Source organism: Branchiostoma floridae, chromosome 4 (genome assembly GCF_000003815.2).
Source record: "Branchiostoma floridae strain S238N-H82 chromosome 4, Bfl_VNyyK, whole genome shotgun sequence".
Taxonomy (NCBI): Eukaryota; Metazoa; Chordata; class Leptocardii; order Amphioxiformes; family Branchiostomatidae; genus Branchiostoma; species Branchiostoma floridae.
The window spans coordinates 16980691-16999374 of NC_049982.1; the positions used below are offsets into that span (position 1 = coordinate 16980691).

Genomic DNA, 18684 nt, shown 5'->3' on the forward strand with positions numbered 1-18684 from the left:
AAAAACGTTACAAAAACAGCCGGAGCCTAACCTCTGCTTGGAGAGTAAAGCGACCCTACAGGGCCACAGCAAACTCCTAGGAGGACCAAATTTACACCGCTTAAAGTTTTTGGCAACAGGTATTCGCCACCAAAACATTACGACCACAGAGAATTCAGCGCCAAAGTAATGTAAAATTTCCTACTGTAGTAAGGTCAATCAACAGGTGCTCAAAATCGACCTTCAACATCCAAATTATGCCACCTACCCACTTGATGAAAACACCATCGCAATCTTTCCAGCGGATCTTGAGATATGATATAATATACCCCAAAAACATCATTCCATTTTTCATGGCGGTAAACAAGGAGGTTTAACCTCCTTGGCGGTAATAAAGGTAACGTTAACGTTAAATGTCTAAGCTACACATTTTGGTAAGTTAGAAAATATTTCAATGTTTTTCAACAGCTAACCCCAACATTTTCCTACAGAGAAAACCCATAGAAAACTGAGCGGTTGAGAAATATATATTTCGCGCCAAAATTTTTAATTTCATGCGAGGGTCTTGTGACGTCATTTTTGTTGTGCAGCGTGTTATCATGACGTGTGCACATAAAGGGTCAGAGGTTAAATCACACGTAGCTCCCGGGACCTCCATACCTGTTGTTTTCCCAGCTGATCGGTCATTTTCATGTCGTTGTTGTAACATCTACGAACTGTCTGCAAGGTGCAAATGTCAGGAACATAGAAGTACGCTATAATTGCGACATCATGGGTTAGAAAGCTGGTTGTGTTAGGTCTGCACGCGCACGTCAGTTAAGGTGCACAAGGAGCCAACCTGCGCTGCTGACAAAACATACTCAGGTACGTAACAGCTGTGCATGTACACAAAAACAAGCGGTACACAACATTCATCCGCGACCCAACACTCCTTAAAAGTACAAACGTGATGGGAAGTCTCCTTTTGGACATTAGACTGGTGAGGAAATATTGCTACGAGGTTGTGTAATATTAGGTCACAGTCACATGCAGGTGTTATATTAGTGTGCTGTTAAGGATATTAAAATCGGACATGTTGTTTGAAAGATGGCATATATTGCAGGAAATTCGTTGACATTAGAATGCACAAAACACAGTACTCGGGACAAACGTAGCCATGTCGCAGCTTAAAGTCAGGTGTGCATAATTACAGGTGCAATTATTATGTAACCAGGGGGTTTTCTTTGGTGCATATACATGTAACATTACATATAACTAAGGGGAACGGTCCTGATCCCGACATAGCCCTGATACCAACATATATAGGCTTAGTTCCATTTCAAACTGGGGCCCAGCCAGGATGTTTGCGGAAATGAAAAATAAAAGTATTTACCAAGGGATATACACAAATTATGCTTATGACTAATTTTGTTTACGTCCTGTGTGTCTTGTTGCCTTTTATATCATATCTTTAATTTATGAAAGTTACCCGGCTGGGCCTGGGTTGGGAATTGGGACCTAAGCCATTGTTAGAAAAACAAGCCTTGCAGCATTATACATGCATGACCATGAATCATGAGTACCAACAGCAGTGGACTAAGCTGTTACAGACACTTGTATTCCACGAACAGTTTAAGATTGGAAGCTATTACTATACGCTGTGACCACTATATCAGAACCTGACAAGTTCAGAGAGAACACCTGAGGAGCCAGCAACATAATAACTGTACAGCCCCAGTTCCTTGGCGCTTTATCCCCAACAAAAGGGGTATTGCCCAGTACATATCCAGAACCAGAACGACTTCTCCATGGTCACGGGATTCAAAGTCATATGAACACTAACGGGAAAAGCATTATGTCCATATTAAAAAATGAATATGTGCAATAAGAAAATCAGAAATGACATCTAGAAAGTTTCATATTTCTTTTCTACATGGTAATCAGTAGAATTTGTTGCTGTTAAACAGAAGGCTCCATCTAGGTCTCGTACCCAAGGAGCAGAACAGGCACCAGAAAGCATTTTTTCAAACTTTGCAAGTCCCACAGTACTGAGTGGCATAATGGAAAAATTGGATTTGGTTGTGACAACAACAAAAATAGTGCAGTGTTCTTTTTCATGTTTCAAATGCTTGTTTTTCATAGTTCAAAGTAAGGGCGTACCTTTTGTGCTGGAACGTATAACCAACTGTCGCTTCTGTCTACCATAATGCATCAGCACAAAGCACTAAAACATGGACAATCAATACATGTGAAGCTTTTTTTTCAGTTAGAAGTATATACAAGATTGAGGCTAATGTTTCTTAAATGTCATATCTTAACAGAAGTGGTGCACATTTGCTTAGTACATATGTTGGGATTAGGTCCATTCCCATTACTGTTACCATTAGTATCATATTTATGACTTTGACTTTGACTTTATTCAGATCCACTTTTAGCTATTACAACAATGTCAAACATTATGTTGCCAGCTTGCCAGCATTCAGTAATCTTATGTTGTACCCACACACTGAATGCCTTGTTTCTACTGCTGCTATTATCATGCTGTAATATTTCAGGACAGATCTTCAGACAGTGTTACCCCCATGTCCAGGTCAGGTCCACTGTACTGGTAGTACAAGTTGAGGAGCTGCACAGCAGGAGGTGCAGACACAGAGGCTATGGGACAGGATCAGTCCCAGGAACACTATTTCTATGACGATTCGGATGAAATGTGGCACGAGGGTGCAGAAGAGGAACGCTCTCCCGAACACGAGCTGGAGTCCATCTCCAGCACCCAGTCCCAGGAGGGGGACGCAGGCGTGTACCTGCAGAGTTACCTGCAGAGTAAACTACGGCAGGTATGTACATCAAGTGTGGGTGGGTGCGGGCAGGATGGGAGTAGCCTTACGAAGTAATGCTTCTACCTGCCCTCCCACTTTTCAGATCCTTTGAGCTTTGTGGCACAAACGGTATTGTAATCCTGCGGCTTGGCCATCAATAGGCCGGACCACAATTCTGGCAATGTCTAGCTAGGGTCGACCCCAACTTGGACATGTTGTAAGGGATTGCATAGTTACATCATTTGGGATGGTGAGGTACAGCCCCATGTATGAGGGAGCTTTAGGCGTAATTCTCTTTGTCAAACCTCTGCAACTAACAGAACAAAACACACTTATCGAGAAAAGTAGCGTTACCTGTTGTGCTTGGCGAAACATGCAATTAGTAGCGAAGCTGCATAGCACTGTTTAAAATAAGCTAATGAAAAAGTATTGTGTTTCATCCTTAGTCTGATGCTCGACCACTTACTATGTGATCAAATTTTACTTTGTCTCACGTGGTAAGACCTCTTACTTTATGATATATTGGGCAAATATTCTGCCACTCAAGCTTTTGTTAACAAGTGTCTGACCGTTCAGCAGGGAAGCACTGATTTGGACAGATAAATGTGCTGGACACCAGACAGTGAATATGGTCACGGATACCCAATGTTGTGTTTCTCCCCTGCCACAGGGTTCTGATATGGTACTTGCAGTTCAGGGCCGGCTGCAGAAGCATGCAGCTATCTTGAGGAAGATTGCAGTGCTGGATTACAAGGACCTACAGGATGCAGTGAAGGAGCTGAATGAAGTGTAGGAACAGATTCTTCACTTAACCTGGTGTACTTTAGCACTGATATCAAGAAAAGTTGCTGGGATCTTACAATAGAAGAATGGAATTTATGGCTGTAACATTAATAATCTGCTTCCCAATGTATATGCCTATGCACCCTATCTGTATCCTTTATAGCTGGTATAACTGCCCTTCGGCGTAACACACCAGCTTCGTAGGCACAATTGGCACAGCAGCTGATGTTTATATTACACTGAATGACCTGTCACACCCAACTCTTTGCACATCTAGCTGCAAGCGTAAAAAGAGGAAATATACTACCCTGTACATCTATTATTACTAATGATGTAAACTACTGCTGTAAACAGCTAGTTGCATTTTATTGTACATGTATATCAACACAATCTGTAATGTGGAGGATGACAAAGATTCATAAAAAAGATTCTAATAAAGTAGGCTTGAACATGTTTCATATCCTAGGAAACATTGGCAGAAAAGCTATTAAAAATGAAAACCCTGGAACTGGATGGCATGCAGTCTTGGTGCCTGAGTAAAAAAAAATTCATTTGAAAGTGTTGTTTAGCAATATGGCTGCTGAGGACCTTTGAACTTTGATGCTGTGCTTGTATCATGTTCCTTGTCTCTTGTAGTGGATGTCCATGCAAAACAGATAGTTCAGATCTAACAGGAAGTGTTCTCTCCGTTTGCAGAACCAAGACGTTCAGTGAGGTGCAGGGTAAGCACCTGGTATTCACAATTAAGAAGGGCACAGATGAAGGGGCACTTTGGAAGGCGACTGTCAGAATTAGATGTTTAAAGGTAAAGTTAACATTTCTAAGATATACAGAGCCTCTTTGCTTCATTGGAATTATTTTTTGAAGAACAGTTTCCATCTTGTTGTCTTAATTTTTTTTGGTTGCATTGTATCTACTCACACCATTGGTTTTTAAGTCACATCATGTTATGATGACAAGTGTAGGTTTAAACTTGTTCTGAAACGTGGCAGCCTATGAATGATACATGGTGCCAGATAATTGGACGGCCATGGTTGAATTGGTGCATAATTACAAGTGACCACCTGCTGATGTGTACAGCATATTCTATACAGCTCAAAAAAGTGTGATCTTATTCAATTTTCCAATGTACTGACCTTATTCTACTACAAATGAAGATGGTGCTAACGTCCCTGCTTCCCTGTGGCAGATTGACTCTGTTTGTGGAAGAATAGAGTCCACGCGGCTGCTGAACCTGAGACAGTTCATCGCCGTGTACAACACAGTTCTGCAGCAGGCCGAGGCTGCGGTAGGCAAGCAGGGGAAAGAGCCGAGTACAGGAGGGGATGGCACGGGTGAGGAGGAGACCCCTGCTGAGTTGCAGGCCTCCATCATCTTTACAGGGTAGGTTTGTGTTGTCATACCTGCTACAACAGACATAAGGACACACATAATGTATGCAGGCATGTAAAAGTTACTGTTTAATGATTTTTGTCACTCATAAGCTATTTTAAGTGTACCTTATCAATTACAATCTAGGAATGTCATCCTCATGTCAGATTCAAACTCAAGTTCATGTCCCTAATGTTTCCCACATTTCCAGACTGCAGTCTATGCAGGAAGAAGATGACAACGAATGCTGTATATGTATGGACAGGAGGTCAGAGGTCATCCTTCCCTGTACACACAGTTTCTGTCAGGAGTGCATCGACAAATGGTATGTACACTTCTTGTCTCTTTGCAGTACAGTACTTCCTTGCAATTGGTACTTGTGGTTGTTGCAGTTTGTGACTACAAAACGGCAAGGTATCAAAGTCTGTCGCAATCAATGGAAAATGCAGACTTCAAGTTGCACGCACAACTGTTCTTACAGTATTGGCTTCAACAGAATTGTGATGTTGAGGCTGGTAAGATTTATGTAGAAAGAATACAAACCAGGTTGCTTCTTTCCCAGTATCTGAATACTCTCAGTTTTTCTCATCTCAAATACTCAATTTAGCTAGCTGGCATTGCCACTTGGCCAGTTGCATTCCCACTATGGAAGTGTTCATCTGTTTCTGCAGGAATGTCATACATAACACATGCCCGAACTGTCGTGGGCGGAATGACCCCAAGGACTCCTGGGTAATGCCGGACATGCCGGACAGTCAGGAAATCAGAGACTATCTAATGGGTGTCACTGAGGGCAACGGCAATGGAAGTCAGAAATTGAAGTGATAAATGAATATCTGGCATGAGCTCTTGATAATAATACATGCATATTTTACCACAAGAATCAGTGGTCACTAGTCAGTTGAGACTGTCATAAAATCAGCCGACTTTCAGTGCTTAAGTTGCAACTTTCTGCTTGTAGAAAAAGGATGATTTGTGTGACATATTCCCTTTATAAAGGGACATGTCTGGATCCATAGCAAGTAGCAAGAGCAAGACCTTTCACTTCATAACATGTGAATTTCCATACCAATTTTGGTCATGTGCATGATGTATATACCCAAATGGATTATACATTGAGGCTGTTGATCTTCATCCGTGTCTGAAAGTCATGGTTTCTCCACACTGGGAATTAATCTCTCTATATAAGCAATATCTTACATTCATTTCGTCATACCATTGTTATTCATAAAGTGAATACATGTATTATGCTTTTCAAATGCAAATTAGGCAGCAATAGGAGTCAATCCTAGAGGTTACTGATGCTCAGGGTGTATAAAACAGCTCTGGAAGCTTACTATGTCAGCTTGGGTGTAATCAAGTTAGTTTAGTGTAGTTGAAGTGAGGAGATTGTGATTTTTTTTTGCTAGAAAGGAATGTTGTGTGATATCGTGTACAAACAAAAGCTGGGCAAGATGTTTCTTTCAAAATAGTGGTGGTGAGACAGCATGCTTACATTATGCCTTTTTAACACAAGACATGTCAGCTATACGTCTATGCATTACATTGATTTAATCCAAGATCTAAACATTGGTGACATGAGAGTTATTGTAAGTAATGTAGGGTGACAAAAAGTGTTTGAATGTAAGTGAAAGAGAAACTAAGTTACTAATTTAAAAAGATATGATGATATGGTATAGACATTACTTTTCTGCAGTCAGACGTTAACATAGGGAGTGATGAATTTCAGAAATGGAGAATACCTGAAATAGCATGGACATGCATTGTATATAATGTCTTTGAAACAAGCAAAAGCTTCCATACATTGTCACAAATTGACAGTTTGCCTGTGATGGTCTGTATTGACTGCTATAGCAATAACAAAGACCATTATGTTGTGTGTAAAGTAATGTATGACCTATTGATTTTACCAATACATAGAGAGCAATATCGCATTCTTGGCTGAAATATCTGGTCAAAGTGTTAGAATACTAGGATCCACTGTTCTGACAATGTAATACATTGTGAAATCTGGCACAAGATAAAACAGAGAAATAAAAGATAAACAGATATATTTGTTGTTTGTTGATCAATCCTGACAAGGACAAGGATTAAAACTTGCCATGCTGGTAACCAATCAATGGTAAGTTTGATAACAACAGTAATATTGCTTGGCATATTTCCATCCTGTTTACATCGCAACAAAATGCACAAAACATTAAACATTATAATCTATTGGGGTACATATTCAAGTTCCATGATACTTAAGTGCCAGAATAGGACACAGGTTTATTAGAGAATGTAGAAAAGGGTACTTTTTTTAAAACTAAAAGACCAGGATTGCAACACAGTACCCTACATTTCAACCCTAAAAGATGTGGACTCCGTATTTTGAGCAAAATAATTACAGCTTTTACTGTGTTTGTAACAAGTGAAGGACTACAATTCAAGCAATCATTATGAGAACTTTGTTTAAGAGTTTGATAAGTGCGATAGTATTAACATGGACTCTGAAAATCTGATACCAATAAAAACACCACAGTATGACTGTAGCAATACCATTTAGTGACTTAGCTATGTTCAACTGTTTTTTTCTAATTACATCTTATGAACCAGTATTAACTCATTCTGCCAGTTCATTCTAGTGATGAATGTCACTCAAAATGTCTGAAAATAATCTCCAAATAATATCCAGTTCAAGAGATTGAATTATCCTTAAATACCATTCCTAAACTAACTAAAACATCAATAGTGCAAAGTGTTTTCTTGGTTGGCTTAAACAGGTTCTTGATAAAGGAAAGCATACTGAGAACCCTGTATGTCTTAAGAAGAAGGCTTTGCCTCCTGACATGTGTCACAGTAGCAGGCATCTATCCTTCGATAGTTGTAGGTAGTAGAGGTGCCATCAGTACACTGCATGGGGACAGCCACATCTGTCCAGGCCTTGTCCTGACAGCATGTGCACTCATGGTTCATGTCATGTGCTGTGAAGAAAAGAGATTTCTATATCACACATGTGATCTTATCCAACAGAATAAGATTTTGAGTAGGCTTGACCAAAAAATAATGGCTTGTTTGAGCATGTACTGTAATCTAAACAAGTTTGGGTTGATACCTGGGATGATATAAAACATCTGATATTCTCTACACAGCTGCAGTCCAGGTAGATCTGATTTCTGACCCTCCATTATGCCTAATTAAATATAATTGCTTATTCTGGCTTGCCCAACATCCATCCAGTTACAGCCCCGGCCACACGGAGTTTGTGTTGCACAGACTACATGTTATGACTGTACCAAAATATATTTACTTTAACCTGAATTCCATGCTCTAGGACTAGGAGAACAATAGATACATTTCTAAATAATACGCATTGCTTTTCTTGCATTTATTAACCAGTGATTCCTTTAGTCGTAGCTGTGTAAGACCAAACTGTAAAGGTGCACTCTCACTGCACTTGTGTCAAGCTTGCGTCACTGCGGAGTTCGAAAGATACTCAACGAATTTCAGAAATAAAGAATGAATTTTCTTACTTTTTTGTGTATCTTGTCATCTTCTAAGTCATACTTTTACGTATTATGCAATATCTAAATTATAAAAAATTGGAGAAAATAACAAAGCAGTGATGCAGTGAACGATCCCCGGAGTGACACAAGCTTAAGGCAAGTGCAGTGAGAGTGCACCTTAAGGTTTGATCCACTCAAATTGGGAAGGACCCCAACTCTTTTTCGTAAGAGTGGCCATCTTTAACTTGCTTGAGACATGGTTCTTCTCAAAGACGAGGTATGCATGTATGAACAGGTGTCTCTCACCTTGGTACATGACGCTGGACCTGCACCTTCCCTCGCACCATGTGGTGTTGACCGTGCTAACACTGGTGCACTCATCAATCTGCAGGGTCTCCTCTTTGGTAAATACTTTACAGCTTTCCCTACCTGTTGACAGGCGAAACCAAATGTATTACATAAGAGTCATAAGTAAGCAAGACTGAGAAAGGTACATTTGTACAGGGATCATCTGTGCAAATTCTTGTCAGGGCCTAAACTTTGATTTTGGCTCGTCAATGAAGGTTCGACATCGAGGTAATAAGATACACCAAAAAGCAATTACTTAAGCAACTGGATATGATTTTGTAAACGGTTAGACGTTTCAGACAGCCATCCGGCATCTGGAGAAATCTTGCTGGAGAGAGTTTTTATATCCTAGCTGTAAATTGATGTGCAAAAGAGATCTAGCTGTAGAACCAGTTTATTCTAACTATCAATTAAAATGCAAAAAGAGGAAGACAATTTTTAAGTAGTTTAAAGGAAACAAGGTTAAGACAAGTTAAGACTAAGTTGATGGAAATGAGTTAATTAGCTCCTCTTGTTTGAATTGATTTTGGCTTTTTATTTTTTTCATCCAACATAAGGCAACAAGGAGATGTTTCCTACTTACAGTTGGTATCATCATACACCTTGCAGCATCCATCGGTAGTATTAACTTCCTTCAGCAGCTCCACTGGGCAGTTTCTTGGGGGGATGAGTGATGGACAGGGTCTGGTCATGCACTGCTCCACTGGCTGACCATTCATCCAGCTACATGAGCAGGTCCTGCAGTGGTCACTCTGATCAGTCCACTCTGTACCAACCTATGGACAGGAGAAGAGATATATGTAATACTGTAGTGTAGAATCTGTGAAATCAAGGTTGAAAGTTTTAGTGAGTGAAAGATGACAAAAGCACAAGACCAGGTGCATGGATTGTGGAACACATTTACATACTGGGTAGGTGATGTTGAGTTGCACGCAGACAGGTTCCCGAGTGCAGTTGACATGCTTGCATCCACATTCGTCCTCGTGGACAGTCTTGCTGTAGCCAAGAGGGCAGGCGGTCTGGGGGTCAGGAGGGCACAGGCTTGTCCTGTTCAGACAGTCGATGTGATGAAAGCCAGTTGTCGTATCTATTTGTACTGTGCACCGACACAGCTGACAAGGGCCGTCATTCCAGCTGGAACCAACCTACACATAAACATCCCAAAAGGTATGAGTTTCCTACAGTGGCAGTTTTAAGAATGAGCTTCTACTATGTATTTAGTTTAAACTTAAGATACTAACAAAATGCAATGATTTAACATAACATCCCAACTCTGAATTAGTAAAGCCATCCCCCAAATCAAGGTATTTTAACCCTCTCCCTACTTTTGTAGCCTTTGAGCACCAAATAACAATTTGGTTACTGTGCTATGTAGCAAAGAGAATGTTGTATATTTGATACACAAGACCAAGAGGAGTAGAGTTTAACATCAAAATCCTTTGGCACATTTCCATGGTAACATCCTTTGGTCTGATGGCTGGAACTATCCTTGGTGCTGAAAGTTATGACAAGAGCTTTCCACTGAATAGTACAATTGCACGAACCTGATGAACTGTATCCTGGTACACACAGACAGGCTCCTGTGTACAGTTGACATGTTCACAGCCGCACTGGTCCAACAGGACAGTCTTTGTGTAGCCAATAGGACAGGACTTCTCCACAGCTGGGCACAAGGAGGAAAGGTCCACACACTCCACCCAGTGGAACCCAGTTGCCCTGTCCCATTCGTCTGTACAATCACAGCGCTCACAGGGACCCTCATTCCATGTGGATCCAATCTACCAAAGAAAATGGACATTATTATTAGGACTGAAAACTGTGTTTTGTGTAGCTGTAGAATAATTTTGTTGTGGGAAGGATTTGCCTGTCAATTTAGTGAGATTATACATGAATTTACCTGATGCTCCGTGTTGTGATGCACACAGACCTGCTTACGAGTACAGTTGACAAGGCTGCAGCCACATTCGTCCTTCGTGATGGAAATGCCGTAGCCCACAGGACAGCTTTCCTCCACATAGGGACAGCTGCGCTGCACACAATGTACCTGGTAGAACTGTGTGACCTGGTCACGGTCATTTGTGCACTGGCACTGATCACAGGCTCCTTCATTCCAGCTGGATCCAATCTACAGTAGGAATATAGCTCAAAATGTTAAAATCCATGTGAACTGCTGTGTGTGGGAATGAGCCTTCTATCTTCTGGTAATTACATTACAGATGAATTCTTTTCCATTTGTCAGAATCCCAACCTACTCAACTTGACAAGAGTCTGATGCTTAGACAAACAAATGTTATGGTCAATGTAAACACCATGAACAGACATGGATCTTACTACTGCACACATGAGAACATTAAATCCAACTCTATAAATTACCAAGTTGATTGTACCTAATCAAATTTTGGATGAAAAAAGAATATTAGATGATGGCCTTGCTGCTCAAATGCCTTCTATCTTAGAGTATTAAATGTACTTAATAAGTGGGCAAGCTAAGATTTACTCTACCTGATATGCAGCACCCAGATGTACACAGACTTGCTCCTGGGTACAGTTGACAAGCTCACAGCCACACTCGTCAACAGAAATGACCTTACTGTAGCCAACAGAGCAAGTGTCAGGTGGAGGGCAGACTGTGCGACGTTTGGAACGCCGTACTACATGAAAGCCACTGTTCTGGTCCACGTCTGGGGTGCATTCACACTTAGCACAGGGTTCTTCAGTCCACACAGTTCCAACCTGAGTACAAAAGAAAGGGTACTTGTTCACAGCTTAGTGTCAGAACCCCCCCCCCCCCCCCACACACACACACACACAAAAAGAAAATTACATTGTACGTCAAAGTGAGGTACACATGACATGTACTTACCCCAAACTCCATGTTCTGGTACAGACACACATTCTTACGTCTGCAGTTTCCATGGCCGCAGCCACACTCATCCTTGCTGATAATCAGGTCATAACCAATAGGACAGGTCATGTCCACAGCAGGGCATGGCCTGGGCTCACAGTTCAGGACATGGAAGTTGGTGGTCAGATCTATCTCAGGTGTGCAAACACATTCCAAACAGGCACCTTCAGTCCATGCTGACCCGATCTGTGGAATAGAAGAATCTCTGCTCAAAATGAAATGGTTATCAATGGAGTCTTCAGTTTTACTGGAGCATATTTCATTGGTCTAGTTACATGTAATAACATCAGGACATAATGGAAGAATGATATAGTGAAAGCCTACTTGGTAAGTGATATTGCCATGCACACAGACAGGCTCCTGTGTACAGTTGACATGTTCACAGCCGCACTGGTCCAACAGGACAGTCTTTGTGTAGCCAATAGGACAGGACTTCTCCACAGCTGGGCACAGAGCTGAGAGGTCCACACACTGCACCAGGTGAAAACCAGTTCCAAGGTCCACTGTGTTTTCACAGGTACACTGTTTACACTGCCCTTCATTCCAGGTGTCCCAACCTACAAGTGTGAGACATACATGCACATTTAGAATAGCTGAATACACAAGAAGTTCTGTACTCCACATGCACAGCATCCTTGTACCAGAAGCATGCTTTGAATTGGAAATTCTACCTTGGATTCACCACAATTCTGGTTGCAAATCAAATGTCTTTGTTGTGGTAATTCTCTGCAGAGATTTGTTCACCATAACAACTTCTGCTTCTATTGTAAAACAAGCAATTAAGTCGATCACCCTGCCAGCAGATAAAATGTGTTAAGATGTACAGAACACATTATCCTACTGTTGCTTTTGTAAAAAGATGTAACCCATCTTGCCTGGTGTTCTATGTTGAGGTGCACACAGATTTGTTTCTGAGTACAGTTAACCTGTGTGCAGCCACAGCGGTCACTGCTGGTGGTCAGTGTGTACCCCACAGGGCACGCCTCCTCCACATGTGGACAGTCCTTCCTACGACAGCTGATGGTGCGGAACTGTGTATCCACATCAATGTCCTCTGTACACTCACATGTCTCACACATGCCTTCACTCCAGGAGTTGCCCACCTGTTAAAAGCAACCACCAAACCTTACATGTATTGCACATGATTTTATCTGAAGATTAAAAAAAAGATCCTGCAGTTATGAAGGAGGATAAAGGACTCAATATTTCAATTTGCTTTTCTAAATTTAAGACATTCAGCCTGACAGCAGGTGGTTCTGACAATACGTATTCCTGCTCTGCTACTTATATAGATTTTCAAGGGCATGTTGCATACAGCTCACTAGAAACTGGAACACAATGGATCAAGCCAAGGGCAATCCAAGTAAACAACTTTCAACCTGACTTCTCAAATGTATGTTGAACTGTACCTTTTTGCTCTGACAGTGTAAACTTCCTAGAAAAGTGATGCTGTGTATTCTACAATTTTGTAATTACCTGATAGGTCAGGTTGTTGTGGACACAGACGTCCATCTGTGAGCACTGGACTTCACGGCAGCAGGAGTTCTCTACTATTGTTGTCATGAAACCGGTGGCACAATGTTGCTGAGGGGGGCATGTCTTATTCTGGTGGGTCAGCTGGTTGTGCCCGGTGCAGCAGATCAGCTGACAGCTGTTACCGTAGGGAGTCCAGCACTCGCCCAGTCTGCGGGGCATGTTGTACTCATCCACACAGCCATCTGTCACACAACACAGACAAGAAAGCAATGAATACCTCTATCTGTGTCTAAATATAGACTCCTTGGTATGACTCTCTCAATGGGTACAAAATGTTATACATTATAAACATGCTTTCTTATACTTGGCCCATGTCCTTTGCTATATTCTTAGTTCTTCATCCATGCTTAGTTCAACATGGTTAGTTCACTGCTACAGTTTGATCATATGATAACATCAATTTGTAGGCATATAATGCTAAAGGTGTAAACATTGTATAACATATGAGAGGCATAAAAATAAGATCATAACTAATCATCAATAAAAGTGGATAAAACTTACAACATGTGTCAGGGGTCACACATACTCCAGTCTGTGAATGGAGCACCAGCCCATCCTCACAGAAACAGCCTTCAGTTGGTGTAGCACAGTCAGTCTGGCCAGCAATGTCCTTGCTGTCACAGGTCTGTTCACAGCTGCAGGCTTTGTACACAGCACCACTCCCACAGCTAAGAGCTGCAGATATATAGGTAAGAGCTAAGATTTCAGACACATGACGAAATAGCTATCCCAGGTACTGAAATGTAGGTTGCTGTTAATTTGATTATAGGACACATTCATTCATCAAATAAAACTGATGAGGTTCTGTGTGATAAACACATTCTGGTAATTTTGACTTACAGCAATTGTTGGCCTTCCCCCTCCAATCCAGACAGACCCCCAACCGCAAGCATTCGGAGGCATATGCTGACAGAGCGCTACATTCTGTAGCACAATGTTGTGTGTCATACAGACATGCCTGGTGGTAGGTGTCAACAGGCACAATGGTATGGCAGGATGAAAATGGTCCAACGGGATCCTGTCAAGCAAAAACAGAATCAGACAAAGCACCCTGTTACCTCTGTGTGGCATAATATTTTTTTTTTTTGCAATAGAAGTCATCAGTACCACAGACAACGTCACAGAGAGTCAAAGGATAATATAGAATGCATGTTTTGCCCCATGGAACTTAGAAAAAGCAAGGTGATTTTAATCATGTACATTTTCAACACAAATTCACACTTCCCATGCACTCCTCTTGTGCTGTCTACCACATCCCTAAAGTCTGTGACACAGAACAGCACTGGTGACAGCATATATGCAAACTTTGCATTTGTTATAACTACCAGTATGTACTTACATATAATATCACATGTGTGTCATGGTGAGGAAATAAAAAGTTCTTACTGTTAACACTTGACAGACACTATCATCACATTTGTGACATGGTGGGCTGGCACACTCAGGCTTGCCACAGGATGACTCCACTGGGCCTGTGTTGGGTACTTTCCACTGGTGCAGGCACTCACAATCATTGCATTCATCCTTCAGGTTATCACATCGACCTGTGCAACATGGATAAGTCATGACCATTGGTAAGAAGTTACCATGAAGCCCACAGTAATTGGAAGTCATGGTGATGGGATGAGTGCTGGTTTACCTAGCCATCATCTATTTCTTAGATGTCAGTAAATTTAATTGAAACACTTGAAAAGTATGAGTTTACAGATGGCAAGTGTGTTCCAGAGGGCAAATAAAGGAATGCTTGTGATGAGACTGGTTACAAACATTTGGTGCATAGGTTCAATATGAGGCTGCAAGCCATGTCGCAAGAGAAAAGGACCCAATTGTGGAATGACTCCTTTCCCTTCCTGCATATTAGGTGCTTGTGCACTGAAAATAACTATAAAAGTCCAACATATACAACTTATTAATAAACATCTTTAACTCTCACAGAGACCTATACTGAGTCTCCTGTCTTCCTCTCCAAAATATGAAAATAATACTTAAGTGACTATACTTCTGTAATCTGGTGCAGACCTAGATTTTCTGTGCTGGTACCCACCCCTAGTCTTGGTGCATCACATACGAAATTTCAATCATTAATCAAATCATGTTTCTACGACTTACAATAATCACTCACCACATAACCCTTCCGTACGGTTCCCAAACAATTTGGGAGGCACAATGATGAAGAACTGACTGCTCAGCCAATCATAAGTCGCCGTGACCTCAAGTGCTGGGATCTGTAATACCAGCTCAATCCCCTTAGTGGCTACAGTCATTCCTTCATAGGTGATGGGTAGCCTCCACTCTGATCCATTAATAAAGACCTACAAAACAAGTGCCAAATGAATTGAGTTTGCATGTAAAAAATACATAATGTATGAGAATATTGAACTGTATTATTTAAGTTGCAACACAATGTTGCATCAACAATCTTGAGATAGAGTTTCAGCACCTTCTGTTTAGGCCTGAGAGAGACCTCATGGCCCTTGTACTTGACAATGACAGCATTGGTGCAGGTTGTTGTTCCAGCCGGAGGGTCACATTCCCCATTTTCACCAACAATCTCAAACTCCTGGGTTCCAATAGGCCGAGCAAGCACAAACTGTCCATCCCCTTGGAACATGAAGTACTGCCCATCAAAGTTGAGGTAATGTGGGTCTCCATAGCCACGACACATACCTGAGGAAATACATGTTTAAAATATATTCTATTGTGTTTCTTTGTGTTGAATATATGCATTGTACATGTTGTATGTACCTGTTGGAACTAACTACAGATGACTTACAGGTTTAACCATCATGCAGCAATATGGCATAACATAGTATACTACCAAATCCAATGTACTTTTAAATTACCAAAAGTGCAATGTGATGTCATCTTGACAGGGTAGATAGGCTATCAAGAACCATGTAACCATGAAGTTCTCATATTTTCCCCCTCTTACCTTGCTCTTACCTAATGATACTCTTCAAAACTTATGATCAACATCATACTTATGTCATCAACATTTCAAGCATGCTTTATATTGATGCTACAACAGACTTACATCCACATGTGTACTGGGGACAACAGTCACCAACGCTGACAGGTGGAAGGCCATTCAAGCATGTTGGTGGCTGTATCTCAGGACAAGTCAGGGTGTTCTCCATGGAGATGAGGCCACAGTTACAGCTGAAGAGTGTACGCTTGCAGTGGTTGTCTGCATCATACCATGTCTCTCCATTCTAGAAAAGACAATGGCACATGGTTTAAAAAATCTCATGGTAGTTGTCTCTATAAACACTGCTGACATGTATTCTGAACAATTTCTTGAAAAGCTTTCTTTTGCCCTTAAAATATATATAAAAGTATAATGTAACAGTTTATTACTCACTTTCCTTGGCTGTCCAAAATTGTCCACACATGACTTGTTCTGTGGGGATTCACAGCAGTAGACACGCACAGCATAGTCATAGCATGTACCTGGACCCCTGAGTCAATATAAAAGCATCTTTAGCCACGGCAATTTCATATTCAATATGGAAACAAATTCTTATTTCTTATGTTCCATCAAAGAGTACTTTAACCAGATTCTCACCAGATGCTGGGAATGTTGCTGGACAGACAGTGCAGTCCTGTGTTGACATCACACTCCACGCCTTCCTGTTTGACTGTGCTGAAGGGGAAGTCAGGTGCCTTGCTGTTTCGACATTGGATGTCCTTTGGCTGGGAACAAAACTCCAAACCAGCTGCACGCAGGTGCTCATAGGTCTCATCATCATCAGCTGGAGACAGAACAGAGAGGGACATGTTGATATTATGTCAAAGGGTACACAGTCAAAGGGGGCACAGCAACATAAGCAAGGTGATCACAATAACCATTATAGCAAGGAGATAAAAATGTAGTCTTACGTGGACTTTTGGACGGTGTGTCTGAGTTCATCCACGGGCTCCATGAGCAGACTGGTTTCTCCTGGCAACCACAGGTCATGACATCACAGCCACACTCGTCTTGACTTGTAGTGGCTACAGTGTTTGGGGGGCAAGTCTTGGAACTACTTGGACACACTGCAAGAGGCAGAAAAATAGTAGGCACATTTAAACTGTTACAAGACATCGCTGTATCCTGATTTTTATATCATTGACCAAATTTTGTACATTCTTCAAGATCACTCATGATTGATTTCATCAAATGCAGGGAAGGTCTTTAAAACTTACTTTTATGATATTCATCTTCAGATTTAGAAAAAAAATAGGGCAATAAACAACAGAACATAATACAGTAGAAGCCATTTATTTGGGACACCCCATTTGCCAGTGTATGTTGTGCAATTATCCGTGTAGTGCAACAATGCAAAGTTATCCAGCTGGACCGCACTTGTTTGGGATTTGCAGACTCTGTGCAATTAACAGAAGTGTGCAGTAATTGGTTGTGCAATTAACTGGCTTCTACTGTATAGAAATACTATACCAGCTTGCGATATAATGCAGCACCCGTCTGCTGTTGGGACCTCCCTGATACGGTCAGCTGGACAGGTGGATGGTAGATAGTGTTCTACACATGGCATTCTGGGGCAGAATGCAAAGACTCCTGCATCACTGCTGCTGCATGTGCACACATGGCAGGAATCCGTGGGAAGTGTCCATGTTGAGTTGATCTGAAAGATTTTAAAATGTATAGATCTTAACTGGCAAATAACATTGACACGGTCTTAAGAAAACAGGCTTGTGCCCTGGTCCCAGGGTTTGGAGATGGGTTATGTTAATTTCACTCCACCCTGTACTCATGGTGCACCAACAGATGTTTTGATGAGCCGCTCATGATTGTTTTCTAAACAAGGCGATGAAGAAGATTCCATACTCCTTTATGCAATGATTGCTACCGGTAGTACCAATTCCATAGATGTGGCATTGCATGGCAGCTGCCTTCTGTGATTTTTTCAATGATGTTAAAATTTATGCAGGGAGACATATGCGTTCAATCAGACCAAGGAGGTTATATAAGCTCCTTGATCAGACAATGAAAATGCTTTTAATAGATAGGGATGACTTACTGGATGGCTGGTGACCTCTCCATTCAAATTTGTTTCACAGCAAGAAGTGGCAATACACTGGCCACAACACTGGTCCTGGGCTTTGTGGTACTCATGGCACTGAAGGATAGGAGGAACAGAAAAACAGTTCAACATACCATCATTCATCCTTCAAGCAACACTTTCTTCATATGTACAAAACAAAGACTTCCACAACCACAGAAGGAGTTGGGCAAAGGTGTTGCAATTAACATTGATATATTCAGCAGTAATGAGAAAGTCAAAGTTTTCTCATATTGGATCAAATTGTAGCTCAACACCTAACATGATCTTTCTTGAAACATTTTTAAACTAATGACCCGTTTGAACTAATGACCCGGTGCATAGGGCAGTTCCTATCTCCCTTTTAATGGTCCTTGCACCATACAGCTTCACACACTTGCTAGAGTAGGGGCTAGAACAATGGTAATGATGTGTGT

General features: G+C 41.3%; 2 protein-coding genes across 4 annotated transcripts in view; one reads left to right on the plus strand and one right to left on the minus strand.

The window, feature by feature from the left end:
• Positions 1-582: 582 nt before the first annotated feature.
• LOC118414345 (RING finger protein 141-like) lies at positions 583-6982 on the plus strand. 3 transcript variants are annotated; one of them, XM_035818341.1, is made up of 7 exons: positions 583-843; positions 2514-2795; positions 3448-3566; positions 4257-4365; positions 4750-4943; positions 5143-5256; positions 5603-6982. In XM_035818341.1, exons 2-7 carry the CDS (start codon positions 2616-2618, stop codon positions 5754-5756), a joined length of 870 nt encoding a protein of 289 aa, XP_035674234.1. In that variant the 5' UTR covers positions 583-843; positions 2514-2615; the 3' UTR covers positions 5757-6982. The 3 variants fall into 3 exon arrangements, with proteins under 3 accessions (XP_035674234.1, XP_035674235.1, XP_035674236.1); XM_035818342.1 differs by having other exon boundaries at positions 2549-2795; XM_035818343.1 differs by having other exon boundaries at positions 2554-2795.
• A 4657-nt stretch (positions 6983-11639) lies between these two features.
• Positions 11640-18684, minus strand: part of LOC118413600 (mucin-5AC-like) — a 10250-nt gene continuing 3205 nt past the window's right edge. The window contains exons 7-21 of the mRNA XM_035817127.1: positions 18227-18325; positions 17644-17830; positions 17085-17240; positions 16771-16957; positions 16567-16663; positions 16240-16417; positions 15646-15872; positions 15328-15517; positions 14592-14749; positions 14046-14223; positions 13707-13880; positions 13146-13387; positions 12545-12772; positions 11994-12226; positions 11640-11855 (exon numbers count right to left, since the gene is read on the minus strand). Coding sequence (XP_035673020.1) covers positions 11798-11855; positions 11994-12226; positions 12545-12772; positions 13146-13387; positions 13707-13880; positions 14046-14223; positions 14592-14749; positions 15328-15517; positions 15646-15872; positions 16240-16417; positions 16567-16663; positions 16771-16957; positions 17085-17240; positions 17644-17830; positions 18227-18325 — 2592 coding nt within the window. The 3' untranslated portion in view covers positions 11640-11797. The remainder of the gene's footprint in view (positions 11856-11993; positions 12227-12544; positions 12773-13145; positions 13388-13706; positions 13881-14045; positions 14224-14591; positions 14750-15327; positions 15518-15645; positions 15873-16239; positions 16418-16566; positions 16664-16770; positions 16958-17084; positions 17241-17643; positions 17831-18226; positions 18326-18684) is intronic.